The sequence below is a fragment of the Sus scrofa genome, chromosome 1 (genome assembly GCF_054392235.1).
Source record: "Sus scrofa isolate SSC_HxYL_T2T_F1_AM1 chromosome 1, Sscrofa_HxYL_maternal_Yorkshire_Landrace_v2.0, whole genome shotgun sequence".
NCBI classification, from domain to species: Eukaryota; Metazoa; Chordata; class Mammalia; order Artiodactyla; family Suidae; genus Sus; species Sus scrofa.
The window spans coordinates 147,767,346-147,789,830 of record NC_139383.1 but is presented as its reverse complement, the minus strand read 5'-3'; the positions used below and the strand labels follow the sequence as shown (position 1 = coordinate 147,789,830).

At 36.7% G+C, this 22,485-nt stretch overlaps 1 protein-coding gene across 2 annotated transcripts in view; it reads right to left on the bottom strand.

Annotated features, from left to right (window-relative positions):
• MEF2A (myocyte enhancer factor 2A) overlaps positions 1–22,485 on the bottom strand; it is a gene marked incomplete at its 5' end in the record, with an annotated part of 110,383 nt that overhangs the window by 33,254 nt on the left and 54,644 nt on the right. Inside the window, 3 exon segments of one of the 2 annotated variants that reach the window (NM_001097421.1) lie at positions 2,976–3,035; positions 4,037–4,256; positions 6,830–6,961. In NM_001097421.1, coding sequence (NP_001090890.1) covers positions 2,976–3,035; positions 4,037–4,256; positions 6,830–6,961 — 412 coding nt within the window. 2 annotated transcript variants of the gene reach the window in all.

Genomic DNA, 22,485 nt, shown 5'->3' with positions numbered 1-22,485 from the left:
CACTGTTGAAAATGAGCTAAAATATATTACCTAACTCTTCCTCACAAAAAATACTAACATTCCTAAACTATCTATTACAGACCATTTGTTTTTGGAGGCAATTTATGGCAAGAAGTATTTAAACTCATATATGCTATAAGTACTGCACAAAAATAACTACTTCCATTTGGTATCTGAATTAAATGATATCAGATGTCTACTTACTTGAATCTGAATTCTCAGGTGGAGGATGGTAAAAAGCAGTTACAACAAAAATGTCATTTAGGATATAATACAAACAAAGTAGAATTACACCTAGTGCAGGTAAAATAGGTATATAAGAGTATGAGGCACTGAAGAATCAAGATGTCCAATTTTTATATAAGATTGAGGTGTACACTAAGAAACAGATTTCTCTCTATCTATCTATATATAGCGATGGAAACAGACTTTTTTGGCCACACCTGCGGCATGGGGAAGTTCCTTGGTCGGGGTCTGAACTGATGCCACAGCAGTGACCCAAACCACTATAGTTACAACACTGGATCCTCAACCTGCTGTGCCGCAAGAGAACTCTTGTTAATAGACTTTTAAGTAACTCACAAAGCACTTCAAATATTTTAATACTTAATTTTTTAATTTTAATAAAAATTCCTGTTCACTACTAATGGTCATTAACATGATGATTAACACTATTTTTAGCACTAAACATATTAAAATAGTTACCAATGACTGGGGAGTGGGGATAGGAAAGAAAGGGAATGGAAGTGGAACAGAGGTGTAAGAGGGATAAATGAGGAACATGCTTTATACAAACCAATGATGATGTGCCATGATCTTTAGAGTGTGACTAATGTGACTCTCTAAACCTGAAGGTCTACATAGGGTGGAGGAGGCTTACAAAAGAAGAAAGATGAATTTAAAAGGAAATAAAAGAAACAGCATTATATGTAGAAGGTCAGATTAGGATGATGATGCCTGTGTCTGAGTCTGAAGTTACCAAAAGGAACTAAGCAACAACAACAAAAAAGGTCTAGATTTATAGTTGCATGGGAGATAAGAACAAATAGTGGAAAAGCTTTAGGGATGTGTGGAGAGAACAAGCCAGAAGGATGAGGAGAAAAATGAAGGCATCAAACAGTTAAACACCATAAAATAAAAATAGTTTTGGAAATAAAACCAAGAGCTTGTCAAAATTAACATTAAATGAATTAAAGAGCAATTAATAGAGTAGCAGATATAATTAGGCATTTTTTCTTACTTTAGGCCACTATATGTTTTATAACTTTTCTCACTCAACGTCTTTTATTTCTTTCTCATCATTTTCAATTAAACCATTCAATTATCTCCAAAATTTTCTTAAAGCAGAAGCTCCTCACATTTTTGGAATAAATAGGTTGAATACATGTAATTGGGAATTTTTTTCTGTAAGTGATCTGTTTTCAGATGTCTCTGAACACACAGTATAGTATCTAGAAACAGGGAGGGGATTCCTGCCCTTGCTCTCAGGTAACAATAACTATGATTATCACAATGAAGAGACCAAGTGACTAAATGTGATGGCAATCCAAAAGGATATAGTTATTCTTGTCACTATTTGACATACATACTATATTTTTATAACCTTAAGATCGTAATCTAGGAGTTCCCACTGTGGCTCACTGGTAACAAACCTGACTAGTATCCATGAGGATGTGGGTTCCATCCCTGGCCTTGCTTAGTGGGTTAAGGTTCTGGTGTTGCTGTGAGCTGTAGTGTAGGCTGGCAGCTGTAGCTCTGATTAGATTCTTAGCCTGGGAACTTTCATATGCCACAGTGGAAGCCTAAAAAGTAGGGAAAAAAAAATTCATAATCTATCTTTACCAGCAGTTCAGGAGGGCTGGGCAGACACATTTATGACTTTTTTTTTTTTTTTTTTTTGGTCTTTTCTAGGGTCGCTTGTGTGGCGTATGGAGGTTCCCAAGCTAGGGGTCTAATCGGAGCTGTTGCTGCTGGCCTATGCCTGAGCCACAGCAATGCAGGATCCAAGCCTCGTCTGCAACCTACACCACAGCTCAGGGCAACGCCAGATCCTTAACCCACTGAGCAAGGCCAGCGATGGAACCGGCAACCTCATGGTTCCTAGTCAGATTTGTTAACCACTGTGCCACAACGGGAATTCCTATGACATGTTTAAACTGCTAGTCATCTTGAGAAGGATCCCAAAGTAAACAGGACAATTTGGCAACAACCCTGACAAAATGCGAATGTTTTACATGTGACCACCAAAACAGATCCTTCAGAGACAAACTTCTCAATTTTCTCTGTGTCTCTAGAAGTAGGCCCACCAATTCTTCATATTGCAATCTCTCTAAAAACATTTCATGTAACTGTAAGAGATGGCAGTCTGCTAACAGTCTAACTTCAGGAAGGACAGAGGACACAGAAACTGTACTTATAAATGAAGCTATCTATGAAACAGAAACAGATTCACAGATATAGAGAATGGTTGCTACGGGGGAGGGATTTGGGGGAAGGTTGAAGTGGGAGGTTGGGGTCAGAGATGTAAGCTATAATCATGGAGGGGATAATTAACAATGTCCTACTGCATAGCACAAAGAACTATATTGACTGTCCTATGATAAACCAGAATGGAAAAGAATATATAAAAAAAAGAAATTATCTTGATGTAAAAATTGTATTAAAGCAATTTAGTCTTTAGAAAAGGACAATGTCTGTTATGAAGGAGGCACTCATAAACATTTACTGAACGAATGAGTAACTGAACTTAAGGCCAAGGTATGAGGAATACCACAGGGATGAGAAAAAAATGTTAAGTATTAGAGAAATTACCCTCAGAAGGAAATTAAATAAAGCACAAAGGGACATGTTTACTCTAGTCATACATCCCCATATTTTCCTCTTCATTTGGTAGAAGCCCTTGTTTGAGGGACAATATTCTTTTTATTTCAGACAGAATAGATGCCTACAAAGTGAAATGGTAGGAATTCACTCACCCACTGGGCTGCTTCCAGCTCCATTTGGCACCGTGAGGTCTGAAGTGCTCAACATCCCACCTAACAAAATTTTAGAGAAGAAAGGGCAATGAATGAATGCAATCTGGCTCTCCTTACCTCAGTGGCAGTGAACTGAACAGAGGTAACCCTTCACTCCATTCGTAAAAATACAAAAGTTAAAACTAACCCAGTCTAAACCTGGCATTCATGTGTATTATGATGTATATCTATATAGATATAAATTTATATAGAGAGATAGACAGAAGACAGACAGAAGACACTCACCTATCAAGCTTTGGACATATTTCCCTTCTTGTGTATCAACACCAAATAGTACATATTGATGAGGATGGGGGCAGTGTTAATGGAGTGCTATAAAATCTAGGACATATAGGAGAGGAGATACTGTACTACACACGGGAATGCAATGCACTTCAAATTTCCGATGAATTAACAAATCACAAAGGGGGAAGATGCAGAAAACACTGACTCCACTTAGGTCAGTGTATCTTTCCAAATTTTTAACATGAGTGGCCCATACTCGCTTTTAAGTCTTTTTTCATAACATCCTAATTAAATTTCCTTCCTGTCTAGGCATGGCTTTCCCATGATAAGGAAAGTTTATAGATGGCAAGGAAAGCTTATAGAACAAATATAGTCTATTTGTTTCACAATGCTACAGCCACAGACTTTCAAAAGAAAAACACTTTAAAATGGAGGCAATTATTACTCTTGTTCATCAAAATAATAATATTAAGAGTAGCAGAATAGGGAGTTCACATTGTGGCACGATGGATTTGGTGACATCTTTGAAGCCCTGGGATGTAGGTTTGGTCTCTGGTCCGGCTCAGTGGGTTAAGGATCTAGAGTTGCTGCAGCTGTGATGTAGGTCACAAATGTGGTCTGGATCTGATCCCTGACCTGGGAATTCCATATGCCACAGGGTGGCCAAAAAAAACACACACAAAAAAAAGAGTAGCAGAGTAAGAAACTGTTTGTGGTAGCGATAGTTTCTTCATTCTTTAAGTTAAAGAACTGGCAGAATACACATCACTACATACCTGCACTGCCAGTACTTGGTGGTCTCTGAGGGGCTCCAGGGGATACATTTCTATGTAATGTGGCTTGAGGTGGAGAGAGCATGCTTGAATCTGCTAATGTTGAGCTGGCTGCCAAAGACGGGGACACAAGTGAACTCCCTGGGTTAGTGTAGGACAAAGCATTAGGGCTGGTCACAGGGACTGTGACAGACATTGAGAAGTTTTGAGGTGGCAAACCGGGCTGTAAATAAAGAACAAGGAACACTGTTAGTCTGATTTTCACCTACACTAATAACTTATAAACTTTACTTTGATAAGGTAACTCTAGTTACTAAAAGTAGAGGATAGATTCTTACCAAAGCAATTTGCAGGTTTAAGCTATTTTCTTTACAATTATATTTGAACATCAGAATGCTTAACATGAACATTTTCAATTTTTAATACATTAACACACATATACTTGTATAATGTATATATTATATATTTTAAATACTCATAGAGATGAAAATGAGAGGTCAGAACCTGATATTAAAGTTACGTTGTCAAATTTAGACATTATAAAATATATCACTGTTATCAAATAAACATAAATTAGCACTGTAATGCAAACTAGTTTTGTAAGGTTACATTTCTATTGGGAGATTCCAAATATAACAAAAGGGGAAAAATGCGTACACATACTATAAACTTCATACAGCAAATCTGGGACATTATAAATAAGGCCTGGTCTTATTTAATTCATTGACATTTCTAGTGGACAAAAAAAAAATCAAGTTATATATATAACACAACGCAATCTGAGTGTGATAAATATGCAAAAAAATTCTAAACAATTAAATTAACTATTGGGAGTTCCCATTGTGGTGCAGCGGAAACAAACTGGACTAGTATCCATGAGGATGTGGGTTTGATCCCTGGCCCCACTCAATGGGTTAAGGATCCAGTGTTGCCATGAGCTGTATAGTGTAGTGAGCTGTGGTGCAGGTTGCAGACGTGCTTGGATTCCGCATTGCTGTGGCTGTGGCATAGGCTGGCAGCTGGAGCTCCAATTCGACCCCTAGCCTGGGAACTTCCATATGCTGCAGGTGTGACCCTAAAAAGCAAAAATACTGATAAGCTATCTTTTAATTGTTTAAAGATTAAATTACAAATATTTTAAATGCTATCTTTTTCCCTCCAAAATATTCCATAGTTCCTTAAAAATAGTGTTTTCCATTTTCCTCTAGCATTTTCTCCATAGACCCCTTGTAATATAATAGTTAACCTTGATAAATAACAATTCTCTTTATAATTTAAAGTGAGGGAGAAAAAAACTTTCCTCTCCCTACATTCTAAAACCATAATTTGCAAAGTAAGGTAACATTGCTAACTCAAGGTTGGAAGAATATAATTATATACTCTATTGAGTAGTTTATTTCAGATAGAAAACTGTAATTCACTAAAAGATATAAAACAATGGATAAAGTTTTTTCAAATGTAAATTTTATTTACACAACGTTTTTGTAGATTAACATTAATTGCAAGGTCACCAACATCTATGTGAAGTCAAAAGAAATTTTATTTTGTTTTTTAAGAATGGTATTAGCACAAAAACATCTCCTTAAATTTGTTTTTCCTGGGCTTCTTAAAGCATAGGATTACTCTGAAGAAATCATCCATGATGCATACTTTAGGGGATAGTTTCAAGAGAATTAACTCTGACAATGAAATACATATCAGCACTGGAACCAATTTGTTCCACAAAGGCTACAACACATATATAGTGTTAGAAAAATTGGATCCAGAATAATTGTCTTAAGTAGCTCTTGCCAGTGGAGCTTCAGTGAGAACTCTGCAGAACTATCAAAGGGGCATGAACCCAAAGTACTGTTTAACTATGGTTAGATGTGCATGCATGGAAAAATTTTAAACCAACTATTTGTTTTGCAATCAGTTTAAGAACAGTGCTTCCTTAAATTAAAACTGAGCCAAGGCTCTCTTCCTCAATACCTATGGTGTTAGGAAAGAACAGGAATTTGAAGGTTTTATCATCAAGTTGTTTTGGAACATTTCTAAAGAGCCAAATAGTAAGCTATTGTTACAGCACCTATAAAAATAATTTAAAATAATTCTGAAACACCAAATCTCTTTAATAAATCCAGCCATTTTATATGTTATAGTCACAAGATTTTACTTAAGTCCATGTAATATTTTAAGAGTCATAAGAAGGAGAGGGAATGTCTCCTTATGCACCCCATATTTAATATCATGGAAATTTAAAGCTGGAAGGGACCTTACAAATTATGTGAGCCAACTGACTCACTTGAGAGATGAGGAAATTGGAACCTAGGATGCTTAGGTCCCCTATCCAAAGGTATGAGGATAGTAAGTAGCAGAGCCTGAATTAGGATGTTCTTTTCACCTATATGTTTAACACACTGAAGAGTAAAATCTTACTACTGTAACAAGACTTCCTCAGTTTTAAAGTTCCAGAAAATCGAAAGAAATTAATAGAATACTTTTCCCCCCTTCTACTTATGTTGTGATCACCCACTGTGAAGATAAACAACAAGATGTGTGGTCAATCTCTTCATGCACAAGATAAAAGCACAAACCATACTTTAGTACTCACTGCGATTTTATGATTCCGCATCATATTATCAAATTCCTCATTAATTTTTTTATATTTTTCTTCTGTATGTGGAGTTAGCACATAGGAAGTATCAGGGTCTGGGCTGTCGCACCCTCTGTGTTCCTTCTTGTTCAGAGCCTAAATAATGAAGTTAACAAAAAGGATCAACAAATAAAAAGGAGAGGTAAAGTAAAAGTACTTACAGGGCCTCGTTTGAAAATAAAATCACTATCTTCATTTAGTTTGCTGAATCTGTCCTCCGAGAGTGGACTGTGCTCAAAGTAATCGTCAGCATCAGGGCTCTCACAACCATTAAGGCCTTTCTTTCTTAAAGTCTGAAATACAATTGGAAAATTCACACACAAATGATACTAACTTGCCATGAGTTTTTCTGTCAGTTTATTAAGAGAGCACAGACTGAATGAATTGAGTTATACAAGAGCCACTGAGATGGTTTTAAATGATCACAAATGTATTCTAATTCTTCAAGAAAGGTAAACCTCAGACATAAGCAAAATTATTCTCCTGTTACACATTAAGAGAATATTTATGTATATTTGGAGTCTTCCTTTCCAAACTTCCTAGAGAACTAAATTACTCACTGCTCTAACAGTTACGATCCAAATCTGATTACATTCTGATTATCTGATAGATAGGTCAATGAGTATGAGAACTGAAATACAAATGTATCACAATGATGCTTTGAGAAGTTATCCAGTACGCTTTATAAAACATTTTAGCAACTTCATCTACTGACATTCTTTTCTGAGAGTTTATCCTATTTACCAGAAAGGATATGTACAAAATCCCAATAATTTCCTTCCTAATCTGATTTTCCCATGGAACTTTGAAGTATAAAAACTCAAATACTTACTTACAAAGGACAATAACGACTCTTTCCTATGTAGAATGTTCATATTATTAGTGACTTCACATATCTCATATAAAAACTAATTCAGTGTGATCTTTCCCATCCTTTGCTGGTTCTTACTATAGAGTTCATTCTTAGATTGATTTAATGATTTACCCACGGAACTTTCCGGAGAATTTTCTTGAGTGTATCCCTGGACAACACTGACTTTTTTGTTCTTCTTACTTTGGGGTAAAAAATACAATGAACAGTTGGTTTCCCGATTTTTAATTTCCTTAAAATTAAAATCATCACAAAATAACTTGTCCAGTATTTTTAAAAAAACACATTTAAAACTAAAGGCTCAGGAGTTCCCGTCGTGGCTCAGTGGTTAATGAATCCGACTAGGAACCATAAGGTTGCGGGTTTGATCCCTGGCCTTGCTCAGTGGTTTGAGGGTCTGGCATTGCCGTGAGCTATGGTGTAGGTCGCAGATGCAGCTTGGATCCCATATTGCTGTGACTCTGGTGTAGGCCAGTAGCTACAGCTCTGATTAGGCCCCTAGCCTAGGAACTTCCATATGCCATGGGTGCGCCCCTAAAAGGACAAAAGACTAAATAAATAAATTTAAAAAACTAAGGACTTACAATCTATGGAATATTAATTTACTTCCAGAATGTCTAAAATTTTAAAAAATCCTGATGGATTTCTATTTTAAAATAGAATTTCTGGGTTCAAGAACTTAGATATCTTTGAGAAGTTGAAAGTTTTCCAAGTAAGCCCATCTGCTTAGGTTAAGAAACGTTTGAACAATACACAAGGACTAGATGAGTTCATTTATAAATGATTATTTAGGAGTTCCCGTCATGGCACAGTGGACACGAATCTGACTAGGAACCATGAGGTTGTGGGTTCGATCCCTGGCCTCGCTCAGTGGGTTAAGGATCTGGTGTTGCTGTGAGCTGTGGTGTAGTTCACAGACACGGCTCGGATCCCATGTTGTTGTGGCTCAAGGGTAGGCCAGCAGCTATAGCTCAGATCAGACCCCTAGCCTGGGAACCTCCATGTGCCATGGGTACGTACGGCCCTAAAAGGACAAAAGACAAAAAAAAAAAAAAAAGGATTATTTATATTAGATTTAAGGCATGGTCTCTGAAATCTATTTTAAAATTTTCTTTTTTTTGCACGCGTAAAGAAACATGGTATAGATATATTTGTTAGCTTAACTTGCTTGGCATGCACTAGGAATCCCACACACAATGCCTGAAACCCCTACCACAACAATCACTAAACATGAGCATATGGCGAACAATACACCTATTTCACCAACATGGGCCCCATGGCTCTAAGTTCTGTAGATCTAAGTAATCGCATGAACTTTTATGTGTACTTAGCCATAAATGGTCCTGCAGTTCAGCACTAAAGCATGGTAACAGTCCCCCATTCATAGTATCAAGTTGTGCATGCCAAAGCTCTGCAACTTGCTATCAGCAGTGAAGATGTTAACACTAAATACTGGAACACAATGAACCTTTATAACCTACACAGCTCTAGACACAGAACAAACAGATACCCACACACAGATTTTATCATGAAGATGATTTATTCTAGCCTGAAACCTCTAGATATCTTCCCCTCATAGTCATATATCTTAAGACCAGATAATTCATAGTCTTGCTCCTATACTAACAGCAATCACTAAGTATATCTCTTTAAATTGCAGAAGAAAAAGAATATGGCCTTCGTTTAATAATAACACAAACATTTTATTCTACAACAGTAGGGTTAACCCTACTTGTACTCATGAGAAAGAATAGCGCTCTGGTATCTCCAGCTCTGCAAACTTTCACTTGAGATGGGGTTCCTGTCAGTGTGAGAGAATTTAAAAGGCTGTATCAGCTCTGCAGATAAGAAGCTAATGTACTTCTGTTGGCTATCCAACTTGTGTCTTATCACTAGAACATGAAGAGTTGTTTTGAGGACCCAACTACCATAAAAAGACTTTTTCTGTCTTCTTTATCATTACCACATAGCATAATTATAAAAGTTTCTCCTGTGTCACTGGTACTAACAAGTGGAATGCTGTAATCTATTAACAAGGCCAGGCGAGGCATATAAGAAACAGGCTAGCTTCAGTTTTTTCATGTGCTTCAAAGTCAGCCACAATAAAAACACTTGCCCAGTGAAGAAAACAGTCAGTAAGGTCACCATTAATGAGGAATCCATTTCAAGTGGGAAAAAATTCAAAAGTATTAACATTGTACCCTCTCTATTGCTATTACTGATGACTATAATATTCCATTCTAAAGCAAACAGGACTTTATTCTTACACAAGTGATTTGACAGTTTTTCAGTGCTATTATGGCAAACTTAAGGGGTAAACTCAATTCTGCCAAAGTAATTTCACATCAATAGTGAATACCATTTAAGTTGATATACCCCAGTTGTTTTTCTTAAATGGTATTCTGAAACATACATTATAAATTGCTAAAGGGATCAGTTGTGATAAAAAATTAATCAAGTTAAGCTGATTTGTTATAACTTGTTCTACATCCTTTAAATCAGTGTTCCAAACATGTTTAAAGATTCTAACTAGTGAGATTATTTACATTAAGTCATAAAATTGGTGTACCTATAATTTTTTCTTTTTTTCTTTTTCTTTTTGCCATTTCTTGGGCCGCTCCCACGGCATATGGAGGTCCCCAGGCTAGGGGTCAAATCGGAGCTTTAGCCACTGGCCTACGCCAGAGCCACGGCAACGTGAGATCTGAGCCACGTCTGCAACCCACACCACAGCTCATGGCAATGCCAGATCCTTAACCCACTGAGCAAGGCCAGGGATCAAACCCACAACCTCGTGGTTCCTAGTTGGATTTGTTAACCACTGAGTCACGACAGGAACTCACAACCTGTAATTTTCATCAGTCTTTTTCTATAGAAAACAGAAATTGTATTTTTGGAGGTCTGTTAAACACCTTTAACAAATTTTTTCTACTTATCACAATAAAGTTAAATTCTATTATGATTTTAATGGCTTTTCTCTTTGTGATCTTGTGAAATTTTATATAGGCATTAAACAACAAATATCCTTATGTAACATTTACCTTTAACATTTAGTTATGCAAGGACAATTTGTGAAAAATTTTAAGTGGATCAAGAAATAATTGCTAAACGTCTTTAATGGAAAACTATGCACTGGTTAGGACACATTCTCTCAGGTTATCTGATTCTGTGTGGTTTGTTCCTGTCTTCTAGCTATTTCACAACTCTGTTCATTTGCTCTCTCTTGCAATGAGATAGAAGTTCATCAGTAGAAAGCTGATAGTAATGCAAATAATTAGTGTTTATAGACATGTAAATAGATTCTGTCTAGAGGAGGTTTCAACTGACCTCTTTCCTCACTATGGAAGCTATCAATTTTCCATCTATGAAGCAAATGCATTTTGCCTCCTTGATGGGCTTATGCATTTGTCTAATCTTAGGATTTATCTGTAAACCAGCTGTAACATTTTTTTTTTTCTGGTTCCCTCAGTAATTAATGAGTTAAAACTTTTGACTCAGGTTTTATAGTTGTATGCAGGTACTGATTCTACTTTCTTCCAAACTGAATCTGAAACTTTGAAGCCCTACAGTCCCAAGTAACTACTGCACATTTCCATTCGGATATCTGACCAACCTCTCTATTTCAACTTAACCACAATGGAACTCATTATCTTTTAGTAAGTAGATCTCCTCTTTGGACTTACCTATTCTAGTCAACACAGCCAGCATCTTGCTGTTCACTCTTTGTTCTCTCCTTGCATTAACATGGCATTCCAATTTTTTTTTTCTTTTTCTCTTTTTTTTTATGGCCACACATGAAGCACATGGAAGTTTTTGGGCCAGTGGGTGAATCAGAGGTACAGCTGCAGGCCTACACCACAGTCATGACTACACCAGATTTGAGCTACAACTGTGGCCTATGCCACAGCTTGTGGCAAGGCTGGATCCTTAACCCACTGAGGCCAGGGATCAAGCCTGCATCCTCAAAGAGACAGCATCAGGTTCTTAACCTGCTGAGCCACAATGCTAACTCCTGGAATTCCAGATTTTGTAGATCATTATTTCTATCTCCACTGCCACCACACTCATACAGGTCTGCCTGCCTTATGTCTGGACTCTTGTCTTTCACTTTTCTCCTCTCTTCTAATCTGTCCCATAAACTGCCATAGGTTCAGTTCACTTCAACACAGCTTTGCGTTTGTCACCCTTGTTTTAAATCTTTAATGGGGAGTTCCTGTCGTGGCTCAGTGAAAATGAATCTGACTAGTATCCATGAGGATGCGGGTTTGATCCCTGGCCTTGACCAGCGGGCTAAGGATCTGGCGTTGCTATGGGCTGTGGTGTAGGCTACAGATGCAGCTCAGATCTGGCATTGCAGTGGTTGTAGCTCCAATTTGACCCCTGGCCTGGGAACATCCATATGCTGTGGGTGCAGCCCTAAAAAGACCAATAGATAAATAAATAAATAAATCTGTAATGGCTCTCTGTGATCTAAAAGCAACAGTCTCAAAGCTTTTTAGATTATCTACTCCATCTGCAAACATATTTCACAGATTTAAAAAATTATATGCATGAATAATTGTCAATCTTTAAAAATATGAACAGACATATATTAGGATAAAATAGTTTCTATTATTTTCTCCCTGAACCTCAACAGATTTATACATTTTACATCCTTGAAATAACAGATGTAGAGTACAAAATCAAAATTCCTTGGCTTCACTCTAAGTCATCTAACAGCCTAGTGCTTACTTTTTTTTACCCCCCTTCGTTTCTTTGTTTCTTGAAACCTCTGACCCAGCCAGAGTAGTCAAAATTATTATCCTAACAGTCACAAAAATCCCTTCACTGGTATCACCCTACTTGTTTGAAATCCTGTCTTCTCTCTTATGTATATGACTATTTTATAGATCATTATAGCCTAGTTTGAACTCTGTCTTTCCCTGAAACTTTCTTTCCCCACTGCTTCTTATGCTGAAATTTTAAGAGCACTTACTCTATATAACATTAGTTTAATATATGCTACCTTGTATTGACTTATCTTCTATGTATTTCCTATATCCTCAACTAATCTATGAACTTTCAAATCAAAGAATGAAGTCTAAATTGCTTTACATTTTCATAGTCTAGACAAAGTACTACACACACAAAACATGTATTTTATTAATACTTGCACAATAAAAAAAATATAAAGAAGAAACCAGGATGCTATGAGTTACTTCAGACGTCCTTTGTTATGAATTTGCTAAAATATACTTAAGTAATAAGGCAATCCAGAGACATTAGTTTATATTAGGTTAATCTACTCTTGATAGTTAACTGCTTTTGAACTATAAAAAGACAACTTCATACATAAGTTTAACTTACAATAGCCTATATTCTGAATGCTACTGTGATACTTTCCAGTGGGCTTTAGGATAGGAAAGATTAGAATCAGCAGTGCAAGAAGACTTTATATGCTGAATATATAGTTAGCTGGAATCAACTAACAGGTAAAGGTTATGATTCTGGATCTTATTTTGAACCCAGAAGCTAAAGTATAAGCCTGGAAATCTAAAAAAACAAAAGCTACACTTTTCTTAAGTAAGGAAAACTCCATGTCATTTATAGAGAACAACCCAGTTTTTTTTTTTTTTTTTTAATTTATATTAGCACTGAGGTAAGGGTCCATAGCTCACCAAATCTTCTCTACTACTGAGAAAGTATTACATTATCATAATTAAAGTTTTTAAAATTTGAGAATTATGATCTGGTTACAAAAATCATTAATTAGATACAGACCCAGAACATCAATTACTTTTACATGATGACCATCAGTTGTGCCTTCAGGAGAATCATCTTGCAAAGCAGCCTTGGTGGCAGAGATGAGGGACCATGTAGACCTTTGGCTGGAGTTCCTGACTTCAGGCCAAAGAAGCCGGGTATCCCTTCCTGCCTTAGCTGCCATCTGCCTATACTCTTTCAATAAATACCCCCTTGGTTGAGTTACTTTACATGAATTTCTATCTCTTGTAATCAAAGAACCTTGATGGAAAAAACTGTCACAACTCTTTGGGTCATGTGTTAACAGTCTCCTTACCTAAATCATATAAGTCCTAAAACAAGTCTGGCTAGTGTCTCCACAACCTGGAGTCCAGAAAAGGTCACAAACCTGGAGATAACTGACTCAAATAGCAGTATATACACCAACAAAGATATTTAAAGTTATGCGTTCTACTGTTCTACTTACAACCTTATAATTCAAGTTCAAGGAAACACTTTCAGAATTCTAAGTTTATATAAAATACTGCTTCGTGGGCCCTGAACACTTGCCTCTCATTTTCTAGTCTACATTAGCAAATCTGCTGGTGAAACTGGAAACAGAATAAGGGAAGAGTAGGAAGGAGATAGGGAAAAGAAACTAGAGGAGGCAAGAACAATGCTACTTAGACTTTTTTCTAAGTATATCCAGGTTTTCTTTTATACAAATTTAAAAAACAAACATTTCAAAATGGATTATAAATTAGACAGAAACAGCTAATTTAAACTAGATTTCTTTTAGCTTAGAGTCTCTCATCAGCAAAAAAAAAAAATACTTAAAAAAAATTTTTTAGACATTTATTCTTCATGGAAATTACATGTATGTGTATGCACTAAAATATATATACACACTATAATAATTGGTGTTTGTTTACAGAGATAAGTTATCTAGTATTCAGGATATTTTCCATTGTAAGTATGCTTAAATAAATATTTAAACTGTGTGGAATCTGAAATAAGAACTGATAAAAAAAAAAAAAAAAAACCCAGGGGACTGGCACTTTCTGTAACCTTGAGATATGTTACTGAATTTTAGATCTAGAAGTCTATATATGCTGCCTGTGTCAGACAAGATTGCATTTTTAACTACTGCCAACCAAGAAATGAAATATTCTTTAATATATGCTCAACTGTATAACAATAATTGGCAAATCCAATTTCAAACCAGTACAGTCACAGCACTTAGAAGTGAAACTATGGAAATAAAAGTACTCAAAAGGCACATATGCATAGTTTTAAGTGCACAATGAGCTCATCAATTAAAGCAATCCACACTATCACCACCCACCTTAATCTCATTTCTGTGAAGCAGCTGGGCAGCTCCACAAACACGGGCTGAATGGATAATTTGTCAGCTCTAGCAAAAGGTATAAATGAGTGCTTGTAAAATAAGGGAATGATTGTTTTAAGTTCCAAGGAACTTAAATTACACTTTGGAATTTTTTTTATGAGAAAAGTTCTCCTTTTCCCCATTTTTAATAATTGTTTTAGTTTGAAAGATACTTAATATTCTTCCTGGACACGTTGAAAACACATGAAAACATTTAGTTTTTTTAAACTGTGATATATATAAAGACAGGTGCATCAGAATTTATATAAAATTCAAAAATTATAAAATGAACAACAGTATTTTCTAATCAGGTCAAAAAATAGACCAGAACCAGAACCTTCTATGACTCCCTCAATTACAGAATCCTCCCGTCTACCTTCTATAGGTAATACCATTCTGACTCTGTGATGACGACTTTCTGTACTTTCTTTATAGGTTTACCAAATATATATATATTTGGCATTTGGTATTTGTGCCAATGCCACAATATCTTCATTACAATAGCTATAAAATTAGTCTATATATTGCAGTGCAAAGCGTTTCACTTTGTTATATATATCCCTAAGATTTAATTTAGCTTTGCTTATTTTTAAATACTATATGAATATATGCAATATATTGTCTGGCCCCATTAAACCTTATGGTTATAATATTAACCCATAGAGCTGCATATACTAACAGTCTGTTCATTTTCACTGAATATTCTATGATAGTGTATGAGAAAAAAAAACTTTATCCACTGTATTACAGAGAGACATCGGAGCTGCTTCAATCTTTTGGCTATTATGAAAATGGCACTTGCACACTGTTGCAGACATAGTGTACTGCGTATATACACACATTCCTCTACATACATTCTTAGGAGAAGAACTGCTAGTTCACAAAACAATATCGTTATACTATATAATGCAAAACTGATTTTTAAAGTAGTTGTATCAATGTACATTTCTATCTGCAATGCAGATTTAGCTTGCATTCCCTAGATTACCAAGAAAATGCAAATGTAGCACATTCATAACTACTGTCCATTTGGATTCTCTTTCTTATGAAGCCAAGTGTTTTAGTACTTTGCCAATTTTTCTATTGAGTTGTCTTTTCTTATTGCTTTATAGACATTCTTTTATTGTAATCAACATAAGTCCTTTGTTAATTTTATGCATTGTAAATAATTTTTTTCCCATTCTGTGGCATATTTAACACTTGTCTCTGGATGAAAAATAGGTTCTTAATTTTAATAAAGTCAGATTTATCAATTATTTTTCTTTAGTTATCCTTTATGGTGTTAATGTTTATGTCTTATGTAAGAAATCCTTCTCTACCTCAAAGTCAGGAAGATTTTCTCCTACATTATATTCTAAAAGCTTTATAATTTTGTCTTTCATATTTAAGTCTACAAACTTTCTGAAGGTAGATTTTGTGTAGATAAGAGGTATGTTCACTTTCAGTTTTCCCATATATTATATATCCAATTGTCCTAGCATCACTGCTTAAAGTTTGCTCTTTCCATCTCTGATTTGTGATACCACAGCCACCTATGTATGTACAATGTTCTGAGTTATTATTCCATTGATATATTTGGCATTTGGTATTTGTGCCAATGCCACAGTATCTTCATTACTATAGCTATAAAATCTGCCTCTATATATTGCAAAGCTTCTCACCTTGCTGTTCTTCAGAGTGTCTTTTCCCCTTGAATTTCCCTGTGTATTTCAAAATCAGTTGTTGAATTCTTAAAAAAAAATTCTTGGGATTTTGACTGGCATTTCCTTGACTCTATATGGATTATTTATGTAGCACTGAAATATACAAAACTGAGACTTCCAGTCCATGATAGAAGGATACTCTGTTAAGTCAACCCTGCACTCCTGGAATAAATCCAACTTAGTCATAATGTATTATCCCTTTTATATACTGCTGCACTTAATTTCTATATCAGTTTAGCATAAGTGATGTTAGATGCTTTAACAAACACAAAATTTCAGTGGCCTAACACAATCAAAGTTTCTTATTCATACAAACCCTAATGAGGATGTTTCTTATCTCAGCCTTGAGTGAGATTATTCAGAACCCAGTCATTTATGCTGTGGTTCCACATACAAGATCTCGAGAGTTCTCATACAGATTTCTGCACCCAGCTGGCAGGTATTTCAGACGTGAGACTCAGAAGCAGCATCTATCACTTCTATTTGCATTCTTTTGGCCACCTCAGTCACATGGCCCCTCTAGTGCAAGGGAGGCTGACATAGTCTAGACATGTGCCCAAGCAATGGAGAAAAGGATTCATTGTAAAAATTACAATGTCCACGATAAATAATTTAACTAAAAAAGGGAACTAATACCATGTTCAGGAGTTTTGCATTTATGTTCAGTGAGACTGACTTCTGAATCTTCTTTTTAGAACTTTCCTTAATTTGCTATCAAGGTTAGACTAGCCTCATGTAATGAGAGTTCCTTTTTCTATTCTCTGTAAGAGTTTGTGAAATAGTGGCATTATTTCTTCTTTTAAAAATTGGCTAGTACTACTAAAGAACCAAGTGGATTTGGAGTTCCTTTGTAGTAAACTTGACAACAACACCATCCAGATTTTCTCTCTTTCATGATTCCATCTTGTTAAATTATGTTTTCCTTGAAATTTGTCAACTGAGTCAAAATTTTGAGGCAATGGGATCTTGGGATTATATGTGCTCAAAAAAGTATATGAAAAAATAGCTATTGAATAGAAAACTAAGTGCTACCTTTGTGATCATCTAGTTCACCTTCTACCTTTATAGAGGAGAAGATTAAACTCAGGAGAGATCCAATTCCTCACCCCTATTAAGTAACAGAACTGGGACTAGAATCTAAGTCTTCTTATGTTCAGTTTAGGGTTCTTTACACCACACACTGTTAGTTCAGACTGCATCAATCAATCAGCCATCAAACAAAAGAGAGAATGCACAATGTTGTGATCAGGAACCACCTCAACCACTGGAAAGAGAGAACATTTCATATACATGTGGTTGTAAGCACTGCCCTCCTCAGCCTCCTTCTCCAAACGTTCCTTGATCTTACTCTTATCTTCGGTTAGAAGTGTGTGACATTCAGGCCATGATTTCATTGCATTTTGTGGTCTTACACAGTTCTATGATATGCATAGGTTTGAAGGCAAAGATCACAGCAAATGGTAATATTTCTCCCCTCGCCACCTAAAACCAAAACTGTGGGAGCCTCATCTCCCAGAAGCTAGATACGAGGCAGCCCAACAGTATCAATGTACCCATGGGGAAAGGTAACTCTGCTGAAGACCTCCACATATAAATGAGTACTTTGACTGAGTTGGCTCCCGGTGCACTCTGAGGTCAGGAAAGTACATCTTCAAAAGCCCTGGCTCTTGGTTCTTCACTATCCTCTTGTATGTGTGTGTGTTTAAACTGTACAAATGACTTCATTTACTTTATCCTTTTTTTTTCTTTAATCCAAAAAACTTATTGACAGCACCCTAAGTTCTGATATTCTAATAAAAGAGACACAGGCCATGGTCCACACAAAGCTTCTCATATGATCTTCCCTGGAAGACTGCTTTACTACCACAGCAGTCACTTACTTGGTTCAGACCCCTTCTTCAAAAGCCTGAGATGTTTTAATTGCAAAGTTGATACACAGGTGTTCTGCGCTTTTGAAGATACTTTCTCTAGATATACAATTGTAGGTTGGATTTCAACTTTCCTTTCGCTAGTACATTTAGAATAACATTTCACCAACTACAGATTTCATTTGCTATTGTTTAGAACTGGTCAGCACTCCTTTGAAGATAATCTGTTTTTCTCTATGTCTTTTGTTTTCTGCAGTTCCACTATGACATGTCTATATATAGATTTTTTTATTCTGCCTGGGATTTGTTGGGCTTCTTAAATCTGAGGACTGTGGACTCTCACTGATCTTTGAAAATTCTGTCATTATCTCTTCAAATACAGCCTCTGCCCCATTCTCTCTCTTTTCCCTCCTGGAATACCAATTAATATAGGCTAGAATTTCTAACCAGTCCTCCTTTTCTCTCAACTTCTCTGGGTAGGATGGGAATAAGATGGCAGAATAGAAGGACTGGAGCTCAAATTTTCTCCTAAAAACAACAAAATTCACAACTAAATGCTAAGTAATCTTCAACCTAATGGACCAGAAACCTTAAAAAAGATATCCTACTTCAGAAGAAAAAGAGGCGGCCACATCAAGAGGTCCGGAGGGGCGATTTCACAATATGAACAACCCCCATACCTCCTGGGTGGGAAGCTCACAGACTGGAAACTAACTGGTTCACAGAGACTCACCTATAGGAGTGAGAGTTCTGAGACCAATATCAAAATCTCATGTGTGGGGATCTGGCACTGGGGAGAAAGAGCCCTGGAGCATCTGGCATTGAAGGCCAGTGGGACTTGTGCAAGGAGCTCCACAGGACTGGGGGAAACAGACCCCAATCTTAAAAGGTGCATATGGACATTCATGTGCACTGGGTCCCAGGGCAAAGCAAAGTCTCCATAGGAATCTGGGTCAAATCTGACTGCAGTTCTTGGAGGACATCCTGGGAAAACAGAGGTGAATGTGGCTTTTTGTGAGGGAAGGACACTGAAAGCAAAGCTCTCAGGAATATTCAGCAGCATGCCTTTCTCTGGAGGTGGCCATTTTGGGAAAGTCTGGCCCCACCCATCAGTCAGCACTGAGAAGCCCCAGGGCAAACAACAACCCAGGTGGGATCACAGCCCCACCCCTCAGTAAACAGGCTACCTAAAGACCCCTCAGGCACACAGCTGCCTCTAATCCCATCCAGAGACTAAGCCCCACCCACCAGAGGGAGTAGAATTGGCTCCTCCTACCAGGGGGCAGGCATCAGCCCCTCCCAGCAGGAAGCCTACACCAAGCCCCCATATCACAAGGAGGGCAGACACCAGAAGTAAGAGAGGCTACAACTCTATTATCTGTAAAAAAGGTCACCACACCAAAAACCTATCAAAATGAAAAGACAAGAGAACTATAACTCAGATAAGGGAGAAAGGGAAAACCCCAGAAAATCAGCTAAGTGATGAGGAGATTCTCAGCCTCCAGGAAAAAGACTTTAGATTGTTGATGCTGAAGATGATGCAAGACATTGGAAATAAACTGGACACTCCAAAACCTATGGGATGCAGCAAAGCCATTCTAAGAGGAAAGTTTCAGGAATACAAGCCCACCTCAGGAAACAAGAAAAAGATCAAATAAAAAAAAAAAGACAAAAAGCTACCTTTACATTTAAAGCAGCTCGAGAGTGAAGAACAGACAAGACCTAAAGTTAGTAGGAGGAAAGAAATCCTAAAGATCAGAGGAGAAATCAATGAAATATAAATGAAGAAAACCATAGAAAAGATCAATGAAACAAAAAACCGGTTCTTTGAAAAGATGAACAAAATTGATAAACCCTTAGGCAGACTTAGCAAGCAAAAAAGACAGAAGACTCAAATCAATAAAATTAGAAATGAAAAAGGAGAAGCAACAACTAACATCACAGAAATACAAAGGATCGTAAGAGACTACTATACGCAACTATATGCCAATAAAACAGAAAACCTGGAAGAAATGGACAAATTCTTAGAAAAGTACAATCTTCCAAGACTAAACCAAGATGAAATAGAAAAGATGAACAGACCAATCACAAGAACTGAAATTGAAAATGTGATTAAAAAACTTCCAACAAACAAAAGTCCAGGACCAGATGGCTTCACAGGCGAATTCTATCAAACACTTAGAGAAGTGCTAACACCTATCCTTCTGAAACTATTCCAAAAAATTGCAGAGGAAGGGATACTCCCAAACTCATATTATGAAGCTATTATCACCCTCATACCAAAACCAGACAAAGATACCACAAAAAAGAAAACTACAGGCCAATTTCACTGATGAACATCGATGCAAAAATCCTCAACAAAATACTAGCAAACCACATCCAACAATACATTAAAAGGATTGTACATCATGATCAAGTGGGATTTATCCCAGGGATGCAAGGGTTCTTCAATATCCACAAATCTATCAGTGTGAAACACCACATTAACAAACTGAAGAATAAAAACCATATGATCCCCTCAATAGACATGTAAGAAGCCTTTGACAAAATCCAACACCCATTTCCGATAAAAACCCTTCAGAAAGTGGGCATAACGGGAACCTACCTCAACATAATAAAGGCCATATATGACAAACCCACAGTGAACATCATTCTCAATGGTGAAAAGCTGAAAGAATTCCCACTGAGATAAAGAACAAGACAAGGATGTCTGCTCTCGCCACTCCTCTTCAACATAGTTTTGGAAGTCATAGCCACGGCAATCAGAGAAGTAAAAGAAATAAAAGGAATCCAAATTGGAAAGGAAGAAGTAAAACTATCCCTATTTGCAGAGGACATGATACTATACCTAGAGGATCCTAAAGACTCTACCAGAAAACTGTTAGAGCTCATCCATGAATTTGGCAAAGTCGCAGGATACAAAATTAATACACAGAAATCGACAGCATTTCTATACACTAACAATGAAAGAACAGAAAGAGAAATTAGGGAGGTAATCTCATTTACCATCCCATCCAAAAGAATAAAATACCTAGGAATAAACCTACCTAAAGAGACAAAAGACCTGTACTCTGAAAACTATAAGCCACTGACGAAAGAAATTAAAGATGACAAAAATAGATGGAAAGCTATACCATGCTCGTGGATTGGAAGAGTTTTAATATCAAAATGACTATACTACCTAAGGCAATCTACAGATTCAATGCAATCCCTATCAAATTACCAAGGACATTTTTCACAGAACGTGAACAAAATATTTTAAAGTTTGTTTGGAAGTACAAAAGACCCAGAATAGACAAAGACATCCTGAAAAAGAAAAATGGAGCTGGAGGAATCAGGCTCCCGGACTTCAGACTATACTACAAAGCAACAGTCAATGAAACCCGTATGGTACTGGCACAAAGACAGAAATACAGATCAGTGGAACAGGATAGAAAGCCCAGAATTAAACCCATGCACCTAGAGCCAACTCATCTCTGACAAAGAAGGCAAGAATATGCAATGGAGAAAGGACAGCTTGTTCAATAAGCGTTGCTGGGAAAACTGGACAGCCACATGGAGAAGACTGAAATGAGAACACTCCCTAACACCATACACAAAAATAAACTCAAAATGGATTAAAGACATAGATATAAGACCAGACACTACAAAACTCTTAGAGGAGAACATAGGCCAAACCCTCTTTGACATAAACAACAGCAACATCTTCTCAGATCCACCTCTTAAGAGTATTGACAATAAAAACAAAAATAAACAAATGGGGCCTAATCAAACAAAAGTTTCTGCACAGCAAAGGAAACCCTAAACAAAACGAAGACAACCCACAGAATGGGAGAAAATCTTTGCAAGTGAATCAACTGACAAGGGATTCATCTCCAAAATTTATTAACACCTCCTACTGCTCAATTCCAAAAAAAAAAAAAAAAAACAAAAAAACACAACCCCATCCAAAAATGGGCAGAAGATCTAAACAGACAATTCTCCAAAGAAGACATATGGATGGCCAAAAAACACATGAAAAGATGTTCAACATCACTCATTATTAGAGAAATGCAAATCAAAACCACTATGAGGTACCACCTTACACCAGCCAGAATGGCCATCATCAAAAAGTCTACAAACAAGAAGTGCTGGAGAGGGTGTGGAGAAAAAGGAACCCTAGTACACTGTTGGTGGGATTGTAAATTGGTGCAACCACTGTGGAAAGCAGTTGGAGATTCCTCAGAAAACTAAACATAGAACTACCATTTGATCCAGCAATCCCACT